Raw genomic sequence first — 27,258 nt, 5'->3', positions numbered from 1 at the left:
GGTGAGAACGAGGTAAAACACATTTATTTAAAGAAAAATACAAAGCATCAATAACCTGCTTTAAAACTCAGATTCTGAAGGAAGTTCAACAGTCAGTTCATCCAGCGTTCGAAGAAACGCAGCCAGCTCCCTGCAGTTATCTGAAAATCAGGACATCTGAGTTAATGATATTCTTCCATGAGCTCCAGACTCAAAGGCTGCCATTAATTTCAACACATTAAAGAGCAAACTATTTTTTTTATTTTTTATTTGAGTCCCAAACCATGCCTGAGTTTAACAGTTCTTCCAAAGTCATTAATCTGAACATTAAAAAGCCCACAAAATAAGTTAGTTACATCTTTTCAGGGGGTTCTGGTCAAAATGGCAGATTAAAGTATAACAGTTAAAAAACTGTTAAACTGTTAAAAAAATAAAAAATTAAGTCAAAGATTTAACATTACAAAAAGTTGCAAAGTCACAAATCAAAGTAAATCCAGTTTCTTTCAGAGAAGCTTTTATACAAACCATGAGAAATATGAACTGGAATAGCATTTGTTACAAATCTTAGTGCAGCACAGACAGGATCAATCATGCATGTCACCATATTACAATGTTAACTTGGTGTAGCTGGAACAAATCAAACTAGTTCTTGTTTTTACCTAAAGTAATGCAAGATGATACCATCTACGGTAGGAAGGGTGAAAAGTCTTTTAAAAAAAAAAAAGGATTTTCAAACTGATGTTTAATAATAAGTCAGTAATCGTCTCCAAAACATCTGCTGTAATTCACTGAAGCTGTCTTCAAATGTAATACATAAAAAAAAAAAAAAACATTTTACTTTACCACAAATGGGAAGTTTATACCTGAACGCTCGGACATCTTCTGAGGCGAAAGGTTTGGGAGCTCTTCCAGCTCTTCCTCATCCAGATCGGGAAGTTTGTGTGTAAAACTTGCCAATCCAGGTAGAGCCAAGCAACTAAGAGGAACCAAATCTTCAGGTACGCTGTACCTCTGAAACTCTAAAATACAAACAGTTTAACAGGATTAAAAAAAAATAAGTTCTGTAGACAAGTGATCCAGATACCATAACTGTGCTCCACCTCTGGATGGAGGAGGAGCCTATGGTAGTAGTCTCCACTATTTGACTACTCATGTCAACCCTTACACAATGCCGAGTGTAACCCCACTAAAGTGCAAAGTCCATACAAGGGCAGATTATGTCCAAAGTTACTGGAAGAAGCTCAACTTATGTGAAGAAAAACAAATTCATCCAAAAATATTTGAATGCGTTTACAGTGAATCTACCTAATGGGTCGTAAGGGATAAACTGCTCAATTTCTGGATATTCCTCCACTTTGAAGAAAGGAGCCGGCTTCACTTTCATTTCCTGTTGGGAACAAAATACAAGCTTGTAAAACAATATAAAATAAAAATAAATAAATAAATATAAGTTAGACCCCAACCTGTGGCTTTAGGAGTTTCTTCTCCTGTGCGTTGACCACTGGGGTTGAAATCTTTTTGTTCACCATTCCAAAAGCCCTACGACCAGATGACTGTGGTGTAGTAATAGCTTTGGCAGTCATGGGAGATTTCAGTAGTTTCTCTGGTGGGAAATAAAGAAAAGTTCACATATTCCTGCAATCCAACAGTTGTGAGAGAACAAAAACAGGCCATTGAAAAAAAAAAAAAAAAATCTGTACCTGGAGCAGATTTAAGTCGTGGTCGCATAAACTGCGAAGGTCCATGAAGACGTGCATTTTCTTGCTCTGCAAAGATTATGTTCTCCATTGGATCTGAAAACAATCAGAAATTAGTTTCTGCAGCAAATTGCAGACATCCCAGAAGAACCTTTTCACAAGCACACCAGAGGTTAGACTGTCAGCAGGTTCCACACTTCTCCCATGTGAAGTGGTGTAATAATTTAGTGCTGCATCAGTGATAAGGCAAAAGGGGTAAATTTGAATTTACACACAAAAAGGTACTTGTATGCATGTCAGAAAACTGGAACTTTGTGGTATTGTATTAAAACCTTTTAAGCCAAACTTCACAATACTTAATTGTTTTCTGTTAAAAGAAAAAAAAAGAAAATTTCTAGTATTAAAAGAAAAATATGACCTCATACAAACACAACTTAATTTTTTGCAGTTTGTCATCAATACATTCAATTCATTTCGCAACTTCTGAGATCAAAATGGATTTGAGATCTGCATTAGGGCTCTTTGAAGCACCATCTTTACCAGCAACAACACAGCACACGACTCAAAACCATTTAAACTGACTTTAAAAGTTCCAGTTTCACTGTGACAAAAAACACAATTGAAGTTTTAGTCCAAATATTCCTGTGATTGAAGCCATGAAGTTGAATCTGATATAGTTAATCAGTTCTGATTGATGCTTTCAGTGCCCGCATGTGTTGAGAGCAAAGGAGGGGCTTCAGATTTAAGAACCAGAGTACTGGAATGCAAAGACCGAACTAATCCTTATCCACTACAAATATGGTTGAAACACACCTGACTATCAGAGTCTGTGGGCCTGCTGAGGTGTTAAGGAAGCCCAGGTTTCTTAGTTAGCTCTGGTTCATCTGATCTTCCACTTAATGCCCCATAGATCAGGAGTGTCAAAGCAGGGAAACATCTAAAACATGCAGGACACTGGCCCTTGGTGACAGACTTTGGACACCTCTGGGTGTTATACTCTGGTCCTCGAGGAGCAGTGTCCTGCAACTTGTTGATGTGTCCTAAGTCCATCACCCCTGAATTAAAAGGACTACTTACCTAATGCATCTGGATTCTATAGTGTCCTGCTAATGACCCAATTATGTGACTCAGGTGTGTTGAAAGACACAGCCCTTGAGGACTGGAATTTGACATCTTTGCTCTATGGGGTACAAATCAGATGAGGTTTCTGGCCAAACAAACGGTGATACCTAGGTCATTCAACCAGGTATTGGTACTTTTAATAGTGTGGGTAGCTTTCAAGTCCTGTCTTGAATCTTAAACTCTTGAATGGTCTTCACTTCACAATCCTCTGAGTGTTGCAGCCATATCTTTACTTCAGCACGTTTTTACTACAGGTTTTCCTTCCACTGAATTCTTCTCATCAGTATGATTGAATTGAGTACTCAGAACAGCCAACTTCTTCAGTAATTACTTTTTGGGGCTTACTCTCCATTAGTGTTTTTAGTAGTTTTATGCAATATTTATAATATCTGAGAAGGTGAACTTGAGTTACAGAAAGAAACTTTAAAAAGGCAGTATCTTAATTTACTGAGATAGACCTGCAGATTACAGAATTACCATCTACTGAAACTGCAATATAAGTTGATACACACCGTTTTTACGCAAATTTAAAGTACCATCTTTGACAACAGTAGTTCTAAGTAACTTGAGGTAACAGTAGTTTTTGTTTAAATGTCTCACCTGCGGCCCCTGACCGTTGATTTAACCGCTGACCAGCACCTACGGGACCGTACGTTTTTGTAAACTGGCGTTACTTCTAAAGAAACGGGCATGTTACAAGGTTAAAGCCATACAAATAAACGACACAAAGAAGGTAACAATTACAATGAAACACCATCCACCTTATTGACTAAGTTTTAAGAAGCGCTGCTCGTGTTTTCTTGCTCTCAGCCTTATCCTTGCTTGTTGTGGTACAAAAAGATTGTGTCGCTTCCAACGACCGCGGGTCAACTTTAAATTCGTTGCCTCTTCCCTATTGGTCGCTCTCAGACACGTGACTAAAAAGGCGTTTCCATAATTTGTTAGCTCACCTAGCTAAAACTGAGTGATCAGTGATGTGTAGATTATGAATTATGGCTGCTAACGTCAGTCCTAGTTACATTGATCAGGAGTCTAATGTGTGCATCTATGAACGCTTCTTCGTGTTATACGGAGCCATATCAATATATAAGAGCAGCTTTCTCGAAATTGGGCTACTTGCTGTTGCTAATTTCCGTTTAAAACGCTGACTGCCCTTCTCTAACCATCAGCCGTAACCATGACGGCATCCTGTGCTGGGGACGCGGGGGGAGATTTGTTGGGTTTCGCTCTTTAATTCCGTCTCGTTTTAATAAGAAAATATTTATATAAAAAACCGAGTCCTAATATTGTAACGACATATACATAATCCAATTACTCAAAAATTTTTTATTTTACATTGTACGTAAAACGCTTCAAATAAATGGTACGTTCCGAGGAGGCCAGTTTAGAGTATAACGTAAACGACGCAGCTTCCTTTGCTAACCTCAGAGCAGTGGAGGGTTTGTTCTTCAGCTAACAGCACTCACCATGGCGTCCACTGAGATAGCAAGGCAAGCTGTAAGTTGCCCGTTTTATGAAGGGATGCTATCATAATGCATGTGTTACATTTTCGAGTCACATAAAAGTAATATGTAGCGTTTTATTGAGGGTTGTGGGTAGAGTTATCCTGCTAATATCCGTTTTCCCGATAAACGCGGTTTAGCAATACAGCTTTTAAAAATCACCAAAATGTCTTGAATACGCGATTTTCAGTAAAGACTCAAGCTCCATCTGCTGAAATATTTTTATTTTACCATTTTTATTTCACATGCGGCTATCTTTAGCATCATTATTTCGAAACAAAATGTCCACTTGTACTATTCAAGTACTATACTGTCCAAAATGTAACGTAGTGGGCTCTGTGTCGTTAGAAACCTACATAGAGCTGTAGATAGGCCATTCATTCTCAACGCCCCCATTTAAGCACAGCTTCTGCGTTCATTTCCGTTATGTTGTTTCAAGTCCCGTTAACTTTCACATGACACGGGCGTCGAAAATGCGAGCTACGTATAGCATAACGAAGCTTGTATTTTTCTAAATGTTCGCTTGGCTTTTTGTCGAGGAAAAGGAAGCCACTTAACCCAGAGGGAGCGCTTAGAATAGCAGAGGCTGTGCAGTTTGATTTCCCTTTGTGGCCCAATGAATGAAACCGGCTGTGTGCTACTTGGCTGTGAGTGTCATGAAAATCGAGGATCATGATATCTGGAATGCTGCAAAATATAGAGGCTGTTTGTCCTGTTACATTACCATCAGTTTCCCAAAGAGTCTCCCAGCTGTTCAAACCCAGCTCCAGCCATCCAAACAATCCACAACTGTTTAGTACAATCAGATTGCACAGTTATTTTAAATGTAACCCTGAGAGTTTTCTTAAAAAGCTTGCGCCAAATTGGACAACAGCACTGTGTTATGTCAGGCCACATAATGGCCGGTTTGTCTGAGGTTTAGCTGGTGGAGAGATTTAGCTTTTTTGGCATCTTATTCAAATTCTTTGCTTCCCTACAACTCACAATATAAACATAGCCAGCAGAAAACGAATCACAGCAACCAAAATTTTTACTGACAACCACACGTTGTCAAACAAGGAACACTTTTTTTTAAATTATTTTTGTCATGTACAATGTCTTGCAAAAGTATATATTTTTTAACATTTTGTCAGGTTACAACCACAAAATTTTATGTATTTTATTGGGATTTTATGTGATAGACCAGCCCAAAGTAGAGCAAAATTATAAATCTGAAAGGTGTGGCATGCATAGGCATTCAAACCCTCTCAGTTAATACTTTGTAGAACCAACTTTTGATGCAATGCCAGCTGCACATCTGTTTAGGTATGTCTCTGCCAGCTTTGCATATTTAGAGGCGGAATATTTTGCCTGTTTGTCTTTGCAAAATAGCTCAAGCTCAGTTAGATTCGATAGGGAGGATATTTATAAATAACTCTTTAAGTCCTGCCACAAATTTTCAACTATATTTAAGGCTAGACTTTGTCTAGTCCATTTGAACACAGGATTATACTTAGATACAAGCCAGTGGTCTTAAACCCCAGTTCTCAAGGGTGCCCTGCAGCGTTTAGATGTGTCTGCGCTCCAACCCATCTGAATCAAATGGCTGAATTACTTTCTCAGCTTACAATCAAGTTCTGCTTATGATTTAACTATTTCAGCTCCAGCTGTATGTTTGGGTTTCTGTCCTGGAAAGTAAGCCTTCGAAGTAGTTTTAAGTCTATTGCAGCCTCAAACAGATTTTCTTCCAGAAAAGCTCTGGATGTAGCTCTATCCATCATTCCAGTAACTCTCAGCAGCTTTACTGTCCCTGCTGGAGAGAAACATCACCACAGCATGATGCTTCCATCACCATGGTTCACAGTAGGGGTGGTGTGTTCAGGGTGATGTGCAGTGTTAGTTTTCTGAGAAGCAACTGGTTGCAGTGGATCTTTTACAGGGGGGCTTTCGTGCTGCCACCCCCATGTTTGAACCTCGTAGGCCTTCATAAAACAGCTGTATTATTAATGAGACTCAAACCAACACATGTAGACTCTGTTTAGTAATTATGTCATTTTTAAAGACAATCAGTCAAAGTGGATTCTAATTTTGGGACCGTATACAACTCAGCTTTTGGCATGAGATGTCTGATTTTTATTTTTTAAAAGGTTTTGAAAACCACGTATCATGTTTCTTTTGCTTCAGGACCATGCACGACTTTGTGTTGGGCCTTCACAAAAATCCTGATAAAATACATTCAGGTTTGTGGTTGCAATTTGACCAGATGTGTAAAAGTTCAAGGCATATGAATATTTTTTTACATTTGTGTTTTATTCCCGAAATGTTTCCTTGTCACACATTTATTTTACATGAACAGCCATAACTTTCCATGTAAGTACTTTGTGGTTTCAAACTGTCTCGATTGACGGAAGAGAGCAGCAGCTCAGAAAACAGGAAGTGAAATAGACTACACCTGAATTCAGTCTTGTTCTGTAACAATCAGATATGATGGAGGATGAGGTACTGCGATGCGAGTCTTAGCTGTTAATGTAATGTGATTTCTCTGCAGGGCATAGATAAGTGGGAGCTTACATTTTTCAGATGTTGAAGGAAATTTAGAATGGGGTCTCAGACATAATAGCAATACATCTCAACATTTTCAGTGCCGTAGACACTAAACTGATTCCTTTTGCTTTCAGGGCGAAGGAGTTCGAGCTGTGCCTCTGGCAGGTCACGTCGGCTTTGACAGCATGCCTGACCAGCTGGTCAACAAGTCTGTCAACCGTGGTTTCTGCTTCAACATCCTCTGCGTTGGTGAGTGCAACAAACCTCTGCATGCTATCATATATGCAAGCCGTAACACCAGATATTTGTTTCACATGAGAATAAATAGTTCGGATAGGAAAGTCTACAAGTGATATGGTGATGCCACATCTGTAACATAGCTAATATCTAACTGTAGTGTTCCCTATATTATGCTTGACACATTGGAATCACAGAGCATAAACAATTCCAATATGGCTTTGTTTTAACCACAGTCAACCATGTCTAGTTCTGCAACAAGCTTTTCAGTGCATTTTCCTCCCAGGAGCACATAAAATGCACAATAAATGTCTAGAGACCAGTAGTCATGTGTTTTGCCTTCACAATTGTTTGGTAATGCTATGCATTTAACTTTGAGCTGCACAAAGTATGTATCCACACTCTGGATATGTTGCCACTACATCACAGACTTGAATCTGCAAGATAAACAACCATTTAGGCTGATATTCGGACCTCACGTCCACTTTAATTTTGACATACATTTCAGTTCCTGCATCACAATACTGAGAGAGAAACCCAATAACCTTTCTCTACATAAATTCATAGTAATAAACATTGCCTTTCAAAATTATTCACAGTCTCTTTACTTTTTTACATTTTGCCATTTTACAACCTAAAAATTCACTTTATTTTATGAGGAGTTTTATGTGAGATCAACACAAAGTGTTGCATAACAATAGAGTAAAAATAAAATTTCACATATTTTAGAAAACATTCTGAGGTCATGCATGCATGTATTTAGCCACCTTGAGTTAATATTTAGTCAGATCACCTTTCACTGTAAGTACAGCTGCAAGCCGTTTGGGTCACGTCTCTGGCACCTTGGCACATCTAGAGACCGAAATATTTGCCCAATCTTCTTTGCAGCTCAAGCTCAGTCAGAACGGAAAGAAGATGTTTCATATCTTCAGTGTTGTCCCATGAAAAGATATATTAAAATATTTACAAAAATGTAGGGGGTGTACTCACTTTTGTGAAATACAGTATGTTTGAAGTGACGAAGACAGTGGGATGATAATTTTGTCCTTTTAAACAGTGTTGATCCCTTTTGATGTAACGTCTTATTTCTGTTGTTCAGGTGAGACGGGTCTCGGCAAGTCCACTCTGATGGACACACTGTTCAACACCAAGTTTGAGGGCGAGCCCACCCAGCACAACCAGCCAGGAGTGACGCTGAAATCCAACACCTACGAACTCCAGGAGAGCAACGTGCGCCTCAAACTGACTGTCGTCAACACAGTGGGCTTCGGCGACCAGATTAACAAGGAGGACAGGTAAAGAAGTGGGATCCTTTATGCAACCCTAGTTTCAGAGCAGTAATGATCCTTGTCATATGTCCTTTGATCATTCCTAGTAGAAAATACATTGCAAGGAGCTTTCTTGGCTTTTGGATGTCTTTTAGGTTCTCAGGCCATGATTTGAGTAGTTTTATATGTGGAGCGTTTCAAAGAAACATTAGGTACAGGTGCTTTCCAGACTTGCATCAGAAGGATATCACAGCCTTGGGGTCAGTCTGTGTACACCCGTAAGATTTTGTTACCAAACATTCACAGCAAGACGCAGCCGAACCTTCCTCCCTGGGGGACTGGAAGGTATCATGTGAACTTTAAAGGCTGATGCATACTCTGCAAGAACAGAATTAATTCTTTTATCTAAGGCTGAACAAGAACAGTTCTTGCTGGGAAGACGATTAATACTTCACAGGATCGAAGTGTAAAACTGCCAGGACGTCTTCGTAGGTCTCTCCCACTGCAGCACAGTCTCTTTATGTTTTTCGGGCACCAAACTAGAAAAAAAACCACAGGAAGAGAATGATGTCCTTTTGTTCTTGCAGGCCTGGGAGAGAGGAAGAATATGTTTCTCTGTTCTTGCAGAACAGACCTGTTGTTGCATCCAATCTTTACTTTGTTTGAGTTGTAAATAACCTGAACCTATAGCATATTAAACAAGAACAAACAGTTTCAGTCATGTGACCTGTGAACTGCTGCAGGGCAGGTAAGATATATTTAGTACGACCTCAAGCTATCCTTGGCACATGAGGTTATTGTTCCCTCAAGTTCTTGTGAAAAATGAATTAGAAGTTAATTGCATATCTGTATTTTTTGTTTTTATCTTCTGGTTGCAGATGTGTTATCAATTTGTCAATTTTAAGAAGTTTCTCTTAAAAGGCTGATAAAGTCAAAACTGTGCCTAAACAAGAGTGAAAATGATTTCATTAGGTCAACACTTAATGGACGACTAACAATAGTTTTATTGAAATGTTAATGTTATTAGTTACAATGGCATGTTAATTTGTGTGGCACATTTCAGCAAGAAGATAAAGGGGTTGGACAATGAAACTGAAACACCTGTCATTTTAGTGTGGGAGGTTTCATGGCTAAATTGGACCAGCCTGGTAGCCAGTCTTCATTGATTGCACATTGCACCAGTAAGAGCAGAGTGTGAAGGTTCAATTAGCAGGGTAGGAGCACAGTTTTGCTCAAAATATTGAAATGCACACAACATTATGGGTGACATACCAGAGTTCAAAAGAGGACAGATTGTTGGTGCACGTCTTGCTGGCGCATCTGTGACCAAGACAGCAAGTCTTTGTGATGTATCAAGAGCCACGGTATCCAGGCCGTGTATCAGGATGACAATGCACCAATACACACAGCAAGACTGGTGAAAGATTGGTTTGATGAACATGAAAGTGAAGTTGAACATCTCCCATGGCCTGCACAGTCACCAGATCTAAATATTATTGAGCCACTTTGGGGTGTTTTGGAGGAGCGAGTCAGGAAACGTTTTCCTCCACCAGTATCACGTAGTGACCTGACCACTATCCTGCAAGAAGAATGGCTTAAAATCCCTTTGACCACTGTCCAGGACTTGTATATGTCATTCCCAAGACGAATTGACGCTGTATTGGCCGCAAAAGGAGGCCCTACACCATACTAATAAATTATTGTGGTCTAAAACCAGGTGTTTCAGTTTCATTGTCCAACCCCTGTAATTCAAAGTGTTTTACATGACGAAAACATAAGAAAACCCAAAAAAGTATATAGTATCGGCATAATAAATGAAAGTAAAGAAAAGTTGGACTACAGATTGAAATTAATGATGTTTAACAGGCCGGCAACTCTGAGCAAACAGGTGTTCTGGAGGTTTGTGCCAGATTAGTGGAGCATAATAACTGAATGCTGCTTCTTCATGTTTGGTTCTGATTCTGGAGAGATGCAGAGTAGACTTGAACCAGATGACCTGATTCAAGTCTTCTGTCTGAGTAAAAATACCACGGTTTTATGGTATTCACCCAAAAATGTAAGACTAAAATGTTGAACACGATCTAATTACTTCTGTTTAAAAAAACAAGAATTATTAATATTGCTACTAAAATAATATAGAATATAGATTATTACAGTTATTATAATGCAACATTTAGTTAGTGTTACTTCAGGTTTGATGCATAGACTTAGAAATGTAGCATAATCAATTTGAATGTAGTAGTTGTTTATAAGTTCCTATTGCACAGAATGGTATCCGTTTCTGTGTTTTGCTCTTTATAAGGTAGCAAACTCAGCTATCTGCTTAGGTAGCCACCCTGCACCCAGCTGCTTGATAGACCTGTCGCTTGTAGCTTACCTTCTGTGCTTTCAAAACAGATTTATCGCTGTAAGACAGATAGGGGGCACTCTTTATTTATTTATTTATTTATTTATTTATTTGCATCCAGAAAAACTTCTAAACAGCTGAATTTTTGACCAAAAAAAGTGTTGTAGCCTTCTTTTAACCCGACTAACCTGCTGTAGTCTAGTTCCATGCAGCTGGAAAACTCTTCAGTCACTCCGGCATGTCTGGAATCTCATTTTATTTAATACGTTATTTTTTTTCAGAATGCATTTGTTATTATGTTTATACTTTTAATACAAATAACAGCTTCACCAAAACATTTTTTAAACTATTTTAGAAGTGAAATTCTTTATATTTGTTTACATTTTCTGTAATATAATATTTTCTTTAAGTCTACTTTTAAAGTTGTGTTTATTATTAAAGGAGGATCTTTTGTTTGTTGAAATGACTCAGATGTTTGCTTAGTTAAACATAGCTTGCATTCTGCTGCTAAAGAACGGTCTTAACAAAAGGAGGAAATGCTAAATTGCTTCCACATTCTTCTCATTGTCCAGCTACAAATCCATTGTGGAGTTCATTGATGCCCAGTTTGAAGCATACCTCCAGGAGGAGCTGAAAATCAAGCGCACGCTACACAGCTACCATGACACCCGTATCCACGCTTGCTTATATTTTATCGCACCAACGGGACACTCGCTGAAATCCCTGGACCTGGTGACGATGAAAAAACTGGACAGCAAGGTGAGCTTTACTCAGATAACAATTGCATTGAATAACTTTAATGAAATCCATTGTTCCTCACGTTAATATAGATAGATCCTTTTAGCACTGCACAGATGTTACAAGCAGTTGATCTAACAAGCGAAGTTGCGGGTTGTAATCCCTCTCTGAGTCATTTCACTTGATGTGTGTTTGCTTGTGCTTTGTAAGCGTGTAAGAGTAGGTCAGCCGTGAAAAGCAGTCTGCCTGGAATATTTGAGGTTCTCTCTGCTGTAGCGTATTTGAATGGAGCTCTTTGCTTTTGCACAAAGAGCATGTTTGGTATTTACCAGAGCAGCTGTGCCTTTAAGCCTGCACTCACAACTCTGTGAACCAGAGCAGCGCTTCTACTGTTGAGCTATTCCACCTGGGGGTCATTCTAGCTGTGATCTGCTGGAGGGAGATGCAGGACCCTCCCTACATGATGGGATGACCTGTTTTTGTTCACATGACCCAGAGAGCATTCATTGCTGTTAGCTATAAGGGCCCACATGTAGTTAAAAAGACAGAAGAAATGTTGCGTGGGAGGAAGATTCTCATTTTTGAATTCTTCTACCATAACTGCCTGTAATGGTGTCCTACAGGATCTATTTGGACAACTTTCATAGAATATTAATACATTATTTAATTGAATCCTAACTTTGATTGGGAAGCCAGCAGCCTCTCTTATAGTGTCGTCACTCATTAAAGTGTAGTTGTATGTTATGCAGTAAGGCCTGTTATACTAAAACCACCCTGACCTGTTTATCGATTTTAGCAAATTCATATTGCTATATAAGTATGAAAAGTATTTTTTCTAGTGTTCCCACCATGGTCAATCATTAATTATTCATATTAGGAGCAAAGGAGACGTCCAACCGAGGAATTAAGTGGAGTTGCTGTAAAACGAGGTTTTACTAATATTTCAGAACAAAGACAAAATTATTTGGTGTTGACATATTAAACCGTCCTTAGCATCTTATATTGGCAATTAGCACAGTTTATGTTACTAACTGTAAAAAACTTAACCTTAACTTTGAGCTTTCAAATAATATATAGGGGTTCTGTTATCTGCTGAACTTGGGTAAGGGTCAATTCGCTTCTTTGCCGTTTTGGCAAATAGTCCCTAAGGCAGGTATGAATTGGCATCTTTTCTTTTCCAAAATATTCAGGTATGAAATGACCAATACCTCAATAGAATGAAATGACAAAGGAGTGAAGAAAAAACGGCATCTGCTGAAGTGTAACTCTGTGTTGTAGCAACTTGGATGAACAGCCACTGTAGATGTTTACCAAGGCTGCACAATATATCGCCATTTAACCGTCATCGCAATATCAGTGTGTGTCATATTCATATCCCAGAGGACTTTTTGGAGTGCAGTATTTGTTGGCTATATATATATATATATATATATATAAGTGTTATGAACTTGATGTTCTAACATTGTGCAGCCTTATTGTTTACATCTCTGTGCTTCTTCTGACTTTGTTTTAAGTGTCTCACTGATACTGAACATTGCTAACTTTGAGTCTTCTTCCTTTAGTAACAACGTCCACACTGAAGAGTGTTGCGGTAAAAAATGATGGGGAAAAACATCGGATTTATTAGTTCACGGCCGGCCAGGGCTGTTCAGATTAATAATCAGCCAATTCCAGTCACCAGCTGATTTCGTCTAAGATATACTGAGATATTAAAGATAAATTCAGAATCATTTCCCCTCAGAACCTTTATAAAAATACATCAGAGCTTCTCTAAATTTGGACTACAGAAGCAGAGCAGAAGGCTTTTGAAGAGAGCTTTAAGAGAGTCTAAATTTAGGTGTATGACTGAAGTTATTTTTTAAGCCTTGGTTTAACTCTCATCTTCAGGTCAACATCGTCCCCATCATTGCCAAATCGGATGCCATCTCCAAGAGTGAACTGGCCAAGTTCAAAATCAAAATCACCAGTGAGCTGGTCAGCAACGGGGTCCAGATTTACCAGTTCCCCACAGATGACGAATCCGTGGCAGAAATCAACTCCACCATGAACGTAAGTCTGACATTTCTACCTTATTTATGGAGTGATTCATGTGTAGCACTGTTAGGGTTCATACATTTAAGTTTGTAAATAACTTTTTATCAATATATAGCGACATGTCTTGTGAGTCAGGGCAGCCATTGTTGTTTTTGCTCACATGGTCCGGACAGGAGGCCGTCACATGTAGGGAGAAATGTTTTCAACGCAGCACAGTCATTCCAGTCACTGCAGGAAGTCAGCCCTGTGGGAACAGGCCTGCGTCCAGTGACTTATGAGCCACAGCTCAGCTAGCTGTTTATTAACCATGACCTGTACTCTGACATTCCTACAGTGTTTGCTTTGCTTCTGTACTTCTGTAAAATATTAAAGATGTGATGTATTTTTCTTTCATTTATAAAGTCCTCCTAACTTCTCCTAGTTGAGGACAATCTGCATTTTCGGGTGTGTTTAGCAGTACACAAACAGTGCTTTCCTCTTTGCTTCACAGAGCCATTTGCCCTTTGCCGTGGTGGGGAGCACAGAGGAAGTGAAGATTGGTAATAAGATGGTGAAGGCTCGGCAGTACCCCTGGGGGACGGTGCAGGGTAAGTCTATGTTACCTCTAGTTCAGGAAGTGAAAACATGCACTCTCTCTGCAGAGCTTCTGACTCTATGTGACTTCCTGACTTGATGCTTCCCCTCAGTTCTAACAGTTGGTGTGAACTAGCTGATAACCCTTTGTGTAACCTCATTAACTCCGGTATCCTCTCTATCATTATAGTGTAGATTAGAGCAGCACCTCTTTGCGCTCACATTGTTTTTGTCACTAATGGCTTTATATTGATCTGTTTCTTGACCAATCTATAATAAAGGGTTTGTAATTGTTTCAAAATGCAGCCTTAGTACTTGTAGCTGACAAGGTTACCTGAGATATAGAGCAATGCTCAGGGCATGCTGATCTACTCTACAGCTGTTTGTGACACCTTGAGCCCCGTAGATGCTGTCAGTAAATAATCCGAGTCTATAATGTGGCTTTAGTGTCGTTTGCCAACAATAAAGCCAATGATGTCTCTAAAACTTTTATACACCCTTAATGAAATTGTTGATTTGCATGTTATCAGAGTCGAAGCAGTGAAGCCTGAACTGTTTCCATATTTATTTAATAACACAAGCTATGCAAAGAATTTGATAAATAAAACAAAAAGTTTTTATTTTTATTTTTAAAAAACAACGTAAATAAAGATATTTGTCTTTGGAGACAAGTCGTGTGCAGTTTACAAAAGTCTGGAATATTTGACAGATCTGGATAAATATGGAAAAATGTAAAAAATAGTATGGAAAAATATCTGGATTTCCAGATGGCAGTACCTTTTAAATTCTGTTAAAGTTCCATCCATCCATCCATTGTATTTATCCCTGAAGTCTGGGAAAATACTGACTCGGCTAAACTTCTCACATTTTGCTTTCCGAGAGTATTTTATTTAAAGCAAGACTTTCATTCTTAGTTTTGCATCAGGTAATAGATTTTCCGGGTGAACTTTGGAAAATAAATGACTTTTTTGCAAGAAAAACTTTAATGACCTCCCCTCATTCTAAACAAAAACTAAAGGAGGTTGTCTTCACACACTAGATGTCCCACTGCTACCTTCACTTTTTTGCTGTCCATCTTATCAATTTAGAGGGAGGTCCTGCTCTTGATGGCAACACTGTTGTGCAAAATGCTGTCCCTCTCCTTGATAACTGTTTTTACTCTATAAATACGGTTGTGGACTCCTGGTCAGGCTTGTTGGAGACAGGAAGAATCGGTAGAATAATCTGACATTATACACAGTCAGAGATGCGTATAGAAATCACATAAGATGTTAGTAATCATGCAGACAGCCTCCCCCAGCAGGGCCCTTGTCCTTCTAGGTGTACAGAGTTTGAAGATTTGGTGTGGGTCATTTGTTTCTTTATTTCATTAATTTTGAGATGAAAAGGAAAAAAAAGTAAAAGTAGTAAAACTTCATTAAACGTAAAAAACGCCCACCTTCACCTCCTTTTCTCACGTTGTCTCCATATCTGAAATGTATTCAGATGAGCTGCAGCCGAAGCTACGACGGATCTGTCTCAGTTATAGTGAGTACAGCCTGTCTGAACGAAGGCTTCTTTAGGCATCAGATCAGTTTACTTCAGGCTGGCGCCATTCCTACTCACATGCTGTCACATGGGCAGTGGAGGTGCATTGCTCGGGTCACGGCAGCTATAAAATAAAGAAAGAAACCACAAGAAATGAGCACTTCTCTTCTTTGCAATGGAATTGTTTAATAGAACTGGGTTCTGTTTTTACAATTCAAGTTCAGTCTGTGTGTCTGTTCCCTTTTACCCTGTTAGCCCTTTATGAATTCCATGTTTGCTGTCTTGTTTCTCTCAGTGGAAAATGAAAACCACTGTGATTTTGTGAAACTACGAGAAATGCTGATTAGAGTGAACATGGAAGATCTGCGAGAACAGACCCACACACGCCACTATGAGCTCTACCGCCGCTGCAAACTGGAGGAAATGGGCTTCAAGGATACGGATCCTGACAGCAAGCCCTTCAGGTAACAGACTTGCCTCTGGATCAGTGGTTTTCTTTCGTTTTGCTTTCCCCCAGCATCATTTATTTTTCTGCTTCTCCTTTTCTTGGTCCAGTCTGCAGGAGACATACGAGGCAAAGCGGAATGAGTTCATGGGTGAGCTGCAGAAAAAGGAAGAAGAAATGAGGCAGATGTTTGTGCAGAGAGTTAAAGAGAAGGAGTCCGAGCTCAAAGAAGCAGAGAAGGAGGTAAAAATGAAGTTAAACTCCACTCTTTGTGAAAGCTCTGTTTCTGCGTCTTTTTCTGATCGACACAGCGTCCTGTTTTTGTTGATTGTCACATAGCTGCACGAGAAGTTTGATCGCTTAAAGAAACTCCATCAGGACGAGAAAAAGAAGCTTGAGGACAAGAAGAAGACCCTGGATGATGAAGTGAACACATTCAAACAGAAAAAGACTGCGGCAGAGCTCTTGCAGAACCAAGCTCAGCAGGCAGGGGGCTCCACCACTCTCAAAAGGGACAAAGAGAGGAAAAAGTAAGTATCTTTTCCCACTGATCCTTCACCCACAAACCAAAGAAGCAGATTTGATGAAATTAGTCTCAGAGTAATCAACACTTATTTATGTTTATATATCAAAGTTTTACTACATTTTAGCAAGCTTTCTGCACCTCTCTTATGGTTTAGAAAGAGGATCAGTTTAAAACACTAGATTCCATGCTGAAAGAGCCATTACTAATATAGATGAGAGCAGCAGAGAGGGCAGAAATGAAATGGACAGATGGCTGACTGTCAGCAGAGTTTTATGAATCACTTCCAGTCAGAAATCAGAACTGAAAGCAAACACCAGTACTCAGTACTTTAACTTTCTGTAAACAACTTACTTATTAGATGGTTGTGGATATATTGATTGTAAGAATATATCAGATTTATGTATGCACCACAGTTATACTCAAAACTTATTCAAATTCTTTATTTGTGTACATTTTACATATTATTTTCCATTAAATCATGGGTTGTATGAGAATTTATTCTATCTTTTGTCATGCATAGAAGCTGCGTGTGCACCCACATATTCTAGGTACCGATGCAGACAGATGTATTGGCACCCATATTAAAAATATGTTAAAAGCCTTAAAATAAATGCATCTTTTATTGCAGTAGCATAATCTCACATGGAAGGAAATAGAAAGATCAAAACTTTAATTTAAGTAGATGTATTGAGTTGGAGGGGTGTCCATGTTAAGAAATAAAAACTCTTCTAAAGTCATTGTTAGAGAACAGCAGCAAACAGTGCCATCTTGGGGTCACCAAGTCCCTAGAAATTACCATTAAATGCTATCTGCAAGCCAGAAAAATGCCTTTTCTGTCCCACTAATGTAAACGTAAACATGTGGAGTTTGCTGAACTTGACCGGTACTCTAAGTTGAACTGTGTGCTTTGGTCAGATCAGACCAAGATGGAGCTTTTCTGCAACAAACACTCCAGATGGGATATGGCATAAAACACTGGATGAATTTGTGGAAAAACACCTCATGTCCACTGTTAAGTATGGTGAGGATCTGTGATGCTGTGGGCCTGTTTTTCTTCCCTTGTCAGCTTGTTAACGAGCATGACAACATGTGCTGTTTGAAATATTAATATTATTTTAAATGAAATCCTGGTGATTTCTGCCAGTAAATGGGTCAACATCAGGTCCTTCAGCAGGATAATGATCCAGAACATTTGGTGAAATCAACTCAGAAATTGTTTATCAACCCCAGACCTAAATGCTCTAAGAAACCAGTGGGCTGAGCTCTGGAAAAGAGAGCATTCAAGAGGACCCAGGACTCTGGGTAGTAGGGACTTTGCAAAAAAGGAATGGTCTCTCTGTGATCCAACCTTCGAAACGTTACTGAAGAAGACTTGGTGCTCTCTTAATGGCGAACTATGACCAGCAGGTACACTAATGATTGTTTAATCAATGATTATTATAAAAAACAATTACTTTTTTTTAACACAGATTAGATTGAAGGTTGAATTTGTCCTAAATGTTTCATTGTGAGATTATTTTACTGCCATAAAATATTAATTTATTTGAAGGCTTTTTACATATCCTTACCAAGTTGCCATCAGATTTTTCTGTGTGTTTGTTGTTAACTTTAATGCTGATAATAATCAGCTCCTGGCTGAGTGTTGAAGCTACTGTGGCTGTTTAGAAAAAGAAGGGAACACTTGCACCGAGAAGGTTTTTGTAGCTTTATTTCTCCCATTTGTTTGTTTTTCCACCACAACCAAGTTTTTTTTCTCTTCATGAGTATTTCCTGCTGTCTTTTCTTTTCTTTCAAAAGATCCAGTTGAGCTCGATCAGTGGGTCAATGTCACGAGTTCTTGCACTAACGAAATAACAATTTCGTCTGTTTTATCCTTCAGCTCAATCCCTCTGTTTTCAGTCCAAAGGGGGCAGAGTTAATTGTTGCTGCTTGTTGTGTAGGTTGTATGTATTATGAGCGCATGTGTCACTTTTATTGCATCCATAATGTTTTCCAGTTAACTCCTTCCACACTTGCTGCATGCTGCAACATCCTAAACATACAGCTGAATGGTCTAGCTCAAAACATTATTTATGTGTTAGCATGGCCCAGTCAAAGCCCAGACCTATAATTTACTTTTCTTTTCATTTCTCAGTTATGCGATACTTTGTGTTGGTCAATCATATAAAATCCCAATAAAACACATCAGTCTGTGGTTGTAATGCAGCCAAGTGTGAAAAGGTTGTGGAAGATGCTGCATCTTAGAAATTATTTGACTCTAAAAATAAAAGGTTTCTACAACACAGTCGTTGGGAAACGACTATGTGTATTAGTAACAGGTCAGTAACAAGACCTTTGTTTCAAAATACCTAAATTACACACATTTACTTTGTCAGTTATATTTAAGTCTTGCAAAACTGATCATTTAGACTGGGTGGGTGCTGCAAACCCAAAGTTTTTACCAACCTCATGCAAGCTTTTAAATCAACCAGTTTATTAGAGCTCCAAACACCCACATTTGATGGACTGCTCCCATCTGCCTCCCTAAGACCACAAAAGTCTCTTTTTATGTGGCTCTCCAAAGTCCGGCCCCACCCGGCCCTGCTGCCACACAAAGAACCATTCAAGGCTGAACTGAGACCAATAGGTCACACCCGAGCAGCAAGCAGCCTCAGGCCACCTCTGTTTTTAGAGGTATTGATGATCTCTTATATTTGATGACCCACCCTCTTGCTCTTGGCAGAATTTAAAAGTTATTGTAGATAGGTTGAAAAGAAAGACAACAAAACAGCTCACCTATACCCTCAGACCTTAAAAGCATGTTTTCTTCTGAGTGCTGTCCAATGTTAATGTGCTGATTTATAACTGTGTGTACAAAAAGCATTAACAGCCCTTCTCTCTCATTTCCAGCTAAGGACTCCTGTAGAAAAAGCCCTCCCTTGTGGCAATCCTGCTGTGAATGAGCTTCCATCCCCATCATGTTTTACAGTACCCCTCCTTCACCTTCGCCTCCCCCACCTTCGCCTGCACCCAAATCCCATAACTCCACCCTCTCCCCTCTGCTGCTTCTGTGGAAGACGCTGGGCATTGCTATCAGTTTGGCATCACTGTTTTTGGTTTTGTTTATCTGAATGATGCTTGTTGGTTTGAACAAGTGATCATTCAGCTAAAGTCCCTTTTTTAAGCAAATTTACATTCCATATTTGTTTCATATTCAGCGATTCTTTGCATGATGTGAGCTTTTTTTTAAAAATATTAACATACATGACTACTGGTGTGATGGGCAGAAATGTGTTGAGGCTAAAGAGAAGCTTGCATCAAATTTAGAGCATCTGGGTGATGTTAATCTGAAGGTTGTAATACAATTTAGGTATTATGTAACTTTTGCCACTTTAAATGTAATGCACCAGTAGCAATGGAGTACAGTCCATGTACTGTAGCTCTGCCAGCTTGATTTTAAATGAAAAAGTGGAATATTGGTTTTCTGCTATGAAATCTTTGATTATTCTCCAATTCTTGCCAACTTTTTGTCGTGCCAATACAGTTAAAGTTCATGCTGATGTTGATTCCCTTTAGCATGATCCATGAGAAGATGCGAGCCAAATATCTTTTGCCACTTCTCGCATACCTCATTCATTGTCATGTTTTATTTGCATACTTGTATTAGCTTTCATATTTGCACTTTGTTTTATACTCAAATGTGACGTGATGTGTTTTGAGGTATATTTCAGTGTCATCAGTGCAATTGTAACTTTCTTTTTTTTTGTACTTTTCATATGTTGGCACATTTAAAGTCAAATAATCATGATGTCCACAGTCCTTTGGGGACATATGTTTGTATTAGTGCAACACATAGAATAAATTTTTCACCAAATGATGCAACTGTGGCCATGATCATTGTGTCTGACTATTATGTAATAAAATAGTGAGCAAAGGGAGTTGCTTGGTTATTGTAGATTTCTGGTGATACTGTGTGTTTAAATTAAGAAAGTTTAATTCCTTTGTTTGTTTTTTTTAGAGGATCAGCCCCACGGATTTGTTCAAAAACAAATGTTCGTGATGCTCGGGGCCACTCATCTATTTCTTTTACTTATTCTTAATTATTTTGTCACTCAAACTGCAGTTTGTTTAAATGTATGGAAGCCCATTTCCACCACTGGGGGAGAAAAAAAGTATCTCATAATTATGAGATATCCACGAGCTAATTATGGAAATGTCAGGTCATAATTTTGACACGAACTCAATCATCTTACGAGAAAGCTTAGTCGTAATTGAGATACTATAAAATATTCATGAGTTATTGATCTTATAATAATGAGATGCCATCTAAACATCTAATTCTCATAATTGTGGGATAGCCAAGTTGTCATGATGTACTGTAACATAATTACTTGGTTATCTCATTATCATTAGATAATATCTCTAAAGTAACTAGAAGATACTTTCTTATGAGAATGTTCCTCATATCTGTTAAATGTCAGAGTATTATGAGATTATTGAGATACTTTCATAACTAGTTAAGATACCTCATTATAATAAATTGGTTATCTCATGATTAATAAATACTATCTTATGTGTTATTTCATAGTAATTACATTATTTTATCTCCTAATAATGGACGGTTATCTCATAATTATGCTAAGATACTATTACATACTCATGGAACTTCTAAGTTATAAATATGAGATAACTTGGCAATCTTATTTTAGCAACTACAATGTATGACTGGACCAACTCGTATATATTGTTTTATCACAGAGGCAGAAATGGACTTCCAAAGTAATGACCCCAACAGCATGGTGAAATAATGGCAATAAAGAGGCTTTACATCCATTTGATTTTCAGCTCACTGGTCTGTGTGGTTTCACTTTCCTTTGCAGTAATCCATGGCTCTGCACTGAGTAGGTCCTCTGCCCTCCCAGCTTTGCTAAGGGACCAGCCTCTGGGGGTACTGTGTGCCTTAGGTGTCACCCGAGGCTTTGTGGACCCCATCTGCGTCAGGGTTTCAAGTCATTCGCTTTTCCATAAATATGGGTTGATGTGTGTTGCTTCACTGCTGCTTTAACCTCAAATGAAGCTTTCTAATTCTTCATGTCTACTGTTTGACGTTGCTGTGACTAATGTATTTTCCACTTGTAGCAGTGATGATGTGCACGTGTTTAAATCTCATTATAGTTGGATGTTTTGTATCTTAATCACTCAAGTCCAAGTCATATGGACTATTTATTGTAGCGGGGGAGACGTATTTGGCCCTTTAGAGATTTCCTTTGTTTTTGCATTTTCAATCATACTGTTTCAGATCATTAAACACGTTTTAATTTAAGACAAAAATAATGTGGCTAAATACCAAAATCAGCTTTTAGGTCATTTTATTTATTAACAGAAGAAAACGGTATCCCAACCAACCTGACCTTAAATCAACCTAATTCTTCCCAGTAACAGCTGCCATCAAGCCTTTCGCCATAACTGGCTCTGAGTCTTCCACTGCTGTGGAGGAACTTATTAGCCTAATCCAGACTTTGGCTAGGCTACCACAGAACCTTTATTTAATCTTTTGAGCCAATCAGAGTTCGACTTGCTGGTTTGCTTTGGGTCAGAGTCCTGCTGCATAACTAGTATGCTTTAGCTAAAGGTTAAAAACTGATGGCTGAATGTTCTATTCCAGGATTTTTTGACAGAGCAGAATTCATGGTTCTACTAATTACAAAAGTCGTCCAGATCCTAAAGCAACCCCAGGGCTTCATGCAATCACCTTCCATAATATTCAACTTTCCCTCATTTGTCCAGAGAAAAATCTTCCAAATTTCTTGGAGGTCATTGAGATATTTTTTAGCAAATCTGGCCAGTGGTTTTCACATGGGAACTCTTCCGAGGTTTCCATTTTTGCTGTTTTCTTAATGTTGAATCATAAACAGTGACCTCAACAGAAGCACTGTGGTTCACTGGAGTCCCAAAGCCTTAGAAATAGCCTTCTAACCATTTCCAGTCTGAGAGAAGTCAATGACTTTGTTTTAACAGTTTTTTTTTTATTATTTCTTGAGATGATGTGTTGCTTTTTGAGATCTTTTTGCCCACTTCATGTTTTCAGATTATATTTAGGTGATTTCCTTATCTTACGTGTTTGATAGTGATCAGATATCGGTGTAGCTAGTAAAATTGGTCCTAGTTGTATAAAAATGTGGCTTGTTACAGCTGAGAAATCAAGGGGTCAAATATATATTTCACATAGGTTCTGTTTGGTTTGGTTGTCTTTTTTCCTTTAGTAAATGAAATCATCATTTTATCTGAAAAAAATATTTTATCTGTGATTAAAAAGCAAAAACTGCAGAAAAGGAGAGAAATACATTTTTGCAGCACTGCAAGTATTTTAAGAATAATATATCCAGATGTAATATATTCTTGAACGTGGAGCTTTTCTCTCGCTCACACTCATTTTGACTCTCTTTCTGCTAGCATTTTGCCTGCTCTAACCGCTGGCTTTGTTTTCTCTTTGTCTCTTTAGCTTCTTTTAACCTGTCTTGACCACCTGAAGAGGGGATTGCAGCTTCAGCAAGAACTAAGCACCCTTTACCTCCTGCTTTTTTCTCGTTGTGTCAGCCTTTTTATTCTCCTCATTGCATCTTCATTTTGTTTGATACGGCCTTATGTGGACTCACATGGTATTTCTGACCACCAAGTAAAGCTCTAAAACCAGGGACAGATTAAAATCTGCTGTTATGTCTTAATGTACATAGAGAGACTCTTATAGTTAGCAGAAGATTTCAGGAGGGGTTCACACATTTTCAGGATTCACGCGTACAATCATTAAGCGATCTTTTTCTTTAAATCTAACATGACCTGCACTATGCACTCATTAAAATAATTCAAAATACAAACTCATATTAAATTAAACTAGAGAAATGTTTGAGGAAAGAAGGAATTCAGTGGATGAAATTATGAACAAATGAGTAGAAGTCTTTTTTTAATATATAATTAAAAACCGTTTTACACTTCAAAATAAACTAGTCCTAAAAACACCAAAGCAGTTTCTATGGTTCCCGTCTTCAGGTACACCATTAAATACCATGGAGGTCACATGCCAGGAGCTTTTATTACACGTTGTTCTTTAACATTAACTGGTCTGCTCTATATTTTGCATGCATCTTTTATTTAAGTTTCATTACTACTGTAATCTTTCTGGTTTTTATTCCCTGAAAATTTGAACTCTGCAGTCTGTTCCTTTCGTTGATGTTTTCTTTAAAAAAATATGGTGCATTTAATCATTGTATATTTGCTCTGTCCCATGATTTCAGCTCCCAGTTTGCCAAATGAGTTGAACAGATACCCAGATAAAGAGTATTAAAAATACTCGTGCATTTATATAATTTATAAGGATATATTTTGTGTATTGAAGTGGAGATTTGTTGTTTATTACTTATAATGTTTGGATGTGGTTCTTTGGAGTGTAAAAGTGACATTTTGATGTCAGGAGTTGCAATACATGTTTTTTCTAGTATCTGCCATCACCTCTTCTTGTTGAATCCTCTATGACACTACAAATGATTCAGTATCCTGCTTTAGTTTGACTCCATTGATGTACATTTTGAATAAAAAAAATTAACCCAACATAGTAATGCTGTTGTCTTTCCTTTGCCAGTTTTCTTAAATTTGAAAAATTTTGTACTTGACAGAAATTGTCTTACATATGTCTTTGAATTCGCACAAAACACTTTAAAATATAAAGTGTTGATGCACAAGAAGTACAATTTTACTCAGATGTTCAACATTAAGCATGTTTAAATTAAATAAAAGCAGCATATTGAAATAGTATTTTCATCTATTTTACTGTAGGTTAAGGACAAAGTTTGAAAATCAAAGGTTTTGGTAAATGGCATCAAAATTTAGTGTTGGGATTTTAGTAGTTTTAAATCCGGTACGTCACATTCAGGCAGAGTGGCCCGATGGGTACAGAAAGTATTCAGACCCCTTTAAATGTTTCACTCTTTGTTTCATTGCAGCTATTTGCTAAAATCATAGAAGTTCATATTGTTTCTCATTAATCTACACTCAGCATCCCCTCTTGACAGAAAAAAACAGGAATGTAGAAATGTTTGCAGATTTATTTAAAAAGAAAAACTGAAATATCACATGGTCATAAGTAGTCAGACCCTTTGCTCAATATTGAGTAGAAGCACCCTTTTGAACTAGTACAGCCATGAGTCTTCTTGGGCATGATGCAACAAGTTTTTCCTTTGCCATTTTAGCTGTGTGATTAGGGTCATTGTCATGGTTGGAAGGTGAACCTTTGGCCCAATCTGAGGTCCTGAGGAGTCTGGAAGAGGTTTCCTTCCTGGATTTCTCTGTACTTGGTTGCATTCATCTTTCTGTCAATTGCAACCAGTTGCCCTGTCCCTGCAGCTGAAAAACACCCCCATAGCATGATTCTGCCACCACCATGTTTCACTGTTGGGATTGTATTGGGCAGGTGATGAGCAGTGCCTGGTTTTCTCCACACATACCGCTTAGAATTAACGCCAGAAAGTTCAATCTTCGTCTCATCGGACCAGAGAATCTTATTTATCATAGTCTGGGAGTCTTTCATGTGTTTCTTAGCAAACTCTATGCGGGCTTTCATATGTCTTGCACTGAGGAGAGGCTACCATCGGGCCACTCTGCCATAAAGCCCCGACTGGTGGAGGGCTGCAGTAATAACTGACTTTGTGGAACTTTCTCCCATCTCCGTACCGCAGCTCAACCACAGTGATCTTTGGGTTCTTCTTTACCTCTCTCACCAAAGGTCTTCTCCCACGATCGCTCAGTTTGGCTGGATCGCCAGGTTTAGGAAGAGTTCTGGTCGTCCCAAACTTCTTCCATTTAAAGATTATGGAGGCCACTGTTCTCTTAGGAACACTAAGTGCTGCAGAAATTATTTTGTAACCTTGGCCCAATCTGTGCCTTCCCACAATTCTGTCTCTGAGTTCCTTGGGCAGTTCCTTTGACCTCATGATTCTCATTTGCTCTGAGATGCACTGTGTGCTGTGAATTCTTCTATAGACAGGTGTGTGCCTTTCCTTATCAAGTCCAATCAGTTTGATTAAACACAGCTGGACTCCAATGAAGGAGTAGAACCATCTCAAGAAGGATCAGAAGAAATGGACAGCATGTGAGTTAAATATGAGTGTCACAGCAAAGGGTCTAAATACTTATGACCGTGTGATATTTCCGTTTTTCTTTTTTAATAAATTTGCATAAATTTCTGCTTTCCTGATTTCTTTCTGTCCAGATGGGATACTGAGTGTACTTTAATGAGAAATAATATGAAACAAACAGTAATAGATTTAAAGGGGTCTGAATACTTTCCGTACCCACTGTACTTCCGAATTGCTGATTGGCTGTCACTTTAATTAGATTGAATTCAATTCAAATGTCATGTCAATGTGATTTACAAGAGAAAACACTTCAAATGTATATCTAGTTATAAAGAATCCAATATAATATCCAATATAAATTATAATCTGAGGGGAAATAAATAAAATCTAAAATAAACACCATCAAAAACAAACTGCACACACTAGCAATGTCCTCTGTTCCTACTGCAAAGCAGAGGGATGAGAGTCCCAAACTAATGACCAAACATTATATTTCAGTAATTGCTGATTTTAATTGCTTTTTAAACCATTAAAATTGTTCTGAATTAAATACAGACTATAGGCTTTTTTAATTTCAGAACAATTTTTTTATTCATTAATGGGTTTTTTTTTAATCATAATCGATTCATTCAACAGACAGCTGCTCACCTCCTTCCTCTGACGGTACTTGGGCTTGTGCAGAGAAATGTTTCCAAAATAACTAAACATACCAATACATTGTAAATAAAATATATGTGTGATTGTAAGTTTAGTATCAGAGTGTCATATTATTTTGTCAGTCAGTCAGTCATTTTCTACCGCTTATTCCATAGTGGGTCGCGGGGGAGCTGGTGCCTATCTCCAGCAGTCTATGGGCGGGAGGCGGGGTACACCCTGGACAGGTCGCCAGTCCATCGCAGGGCAACACACAAACAACCATGCACACACTCATTCATACACCTAAGGGCAATTTAGAGAGACCAATTAACCTAACAGGCATGTCTTTGGACTGTGGGAGGAAGCCGGAGTACCCGGTGAGAACCCACGCATGCACAGGGAGAACATGCAAACCCCATGCAGAAAGACCCCCGGCCAGGAATCGAACCTTGCTGCAAGGCAACAGTGCTACCAACTGCGCCACCGTGCAGCATATTATTTTGTCATTATTCTAATTGTATTAGGGGCCTCTCTGCCCTTTCCGGAGCCCCTGAAAACAATAGTCAGATTCAGATGATCATTTTTAATAGCAATTTGTAAAAACGTTTTCAATTTATGGCAGCCTTGATGATTGCCTTAAGTTTAGTCACTTTGTTTGCTTTTGCAATTCCTAAACTGCTGTAACCAAGACTGTGGCGACAGTAGTAAGAAAGAACTGCTTTATAACAGGAAGACACCTGAAGAACCCAGCCCAGAATGGTTTAGACATTACTGGCTGTGTGTTGAGTTATTTTGAGGGGGCTGCAAATTTACACTGTTATACAAGCTGTACACTGACTGCATAACCTTGTATATGTGTCACATCTTCAGTGTGGACATGAAAAGATATAATAAATTACATAAATGTGGGGGTGTACTCATTTTGTGAGATAATCTAAGTTCATGATTTATGTCTCAGCAGTAGACATTTTCTTTAGCGGATTTAGAGAGTAAGTTT

General features: G+C 38.5%; 2 protein-coding genes across 3 annotated transcripts; one reads left to right on the top strand and one right to left on the bottom strand.

Annotated features, from left to right (window-relative positions):
- Positions 1–2: 2 nt before the first annotated feature.
- On the bottom strand, positions 3–3,719 carry pttg1 (PTTG1 regulator of sister chromatid separation, securin). Its single transcript, XM_047353092.1, has 7 exons — positions 3,560–3,719; positions 3,399–3,474; positions 1,680–1,772; positions 1,443–1,582; positions 1,285–1,366; positions 843–998; positions 3–140 (listed from the first exon to the last, which is right to left on the bottom strand). Exons 3-7 carry the CDS (start codon positions 1,765–1,767, stop codon positions 61–63), a joined length of 546 nt encoding a protein of 181 aa, XP_047209048.1. The 5' UTR covers positions 1,768–1,772; positions 3,399–3,474; positions 3,560–3,719; the 3' UTR covers positions 3–60.
- A 421-nt stretch (positions 3,720–4,140) lies between these two features.
- Positions 4,141–24,102, top strand: septin6 (septin 6). Of its 2 annotated transcripts, none has more exons than XM_047353088.1 (10): positions 4,141–4,295; positions 6,958–7,072; positions 8,160–8,355; positions 11,248–11,434; positions 13,301–13,462; positions 13,938–14,034; positions 15,843–16,011; positions 16,103–16,235; positions 16,332–16,522; positions 23,000–24,102. In XM_047353088.1, exons 1-10 carry the CDS (start codon positions 4,266–4,268, stop codon positions 23,007–23,009), a joined length of 1,290 nt encoding a protein of 429 aa, XP_047209044.1. In that variant the 5' UTR covers positions 4,141–4,265; the 3' UTR covers positions 23,010–24,102. The 2 variants fall into 2 exon arrangements, with proteins under 2 accessions (XP_047209044.1, XP_047209045.1); XM_047353089.1 differs by lacking the exon at positions 23,000–24,102 and adding an exon at positions 19,408–20,379.
- The last annotated feature ends 3,156 nt before the right edge of the window (positions 24,103–27,258 follow it).

This window comes from Girardinichthys multiradiatus, chromosome 23 (genome assembly GCF_021462225.1).
Source record: "Girardinichthys multiradiatus isolate DD_20200921_A chromosome 23, DD_fGirMul_XY1, whole genome shotgun sequence".
Taxonomy (NCBI): Eukaryota; Metazoa; Chordata; class Actinopteri; order Cyprinodontiformes; family Goodeidae; genus Girardinichthys; species Girardinichthys multiradiatus.
This window is presented reverse-complemented; position numbering and strand designations above follow the sequence as displayed.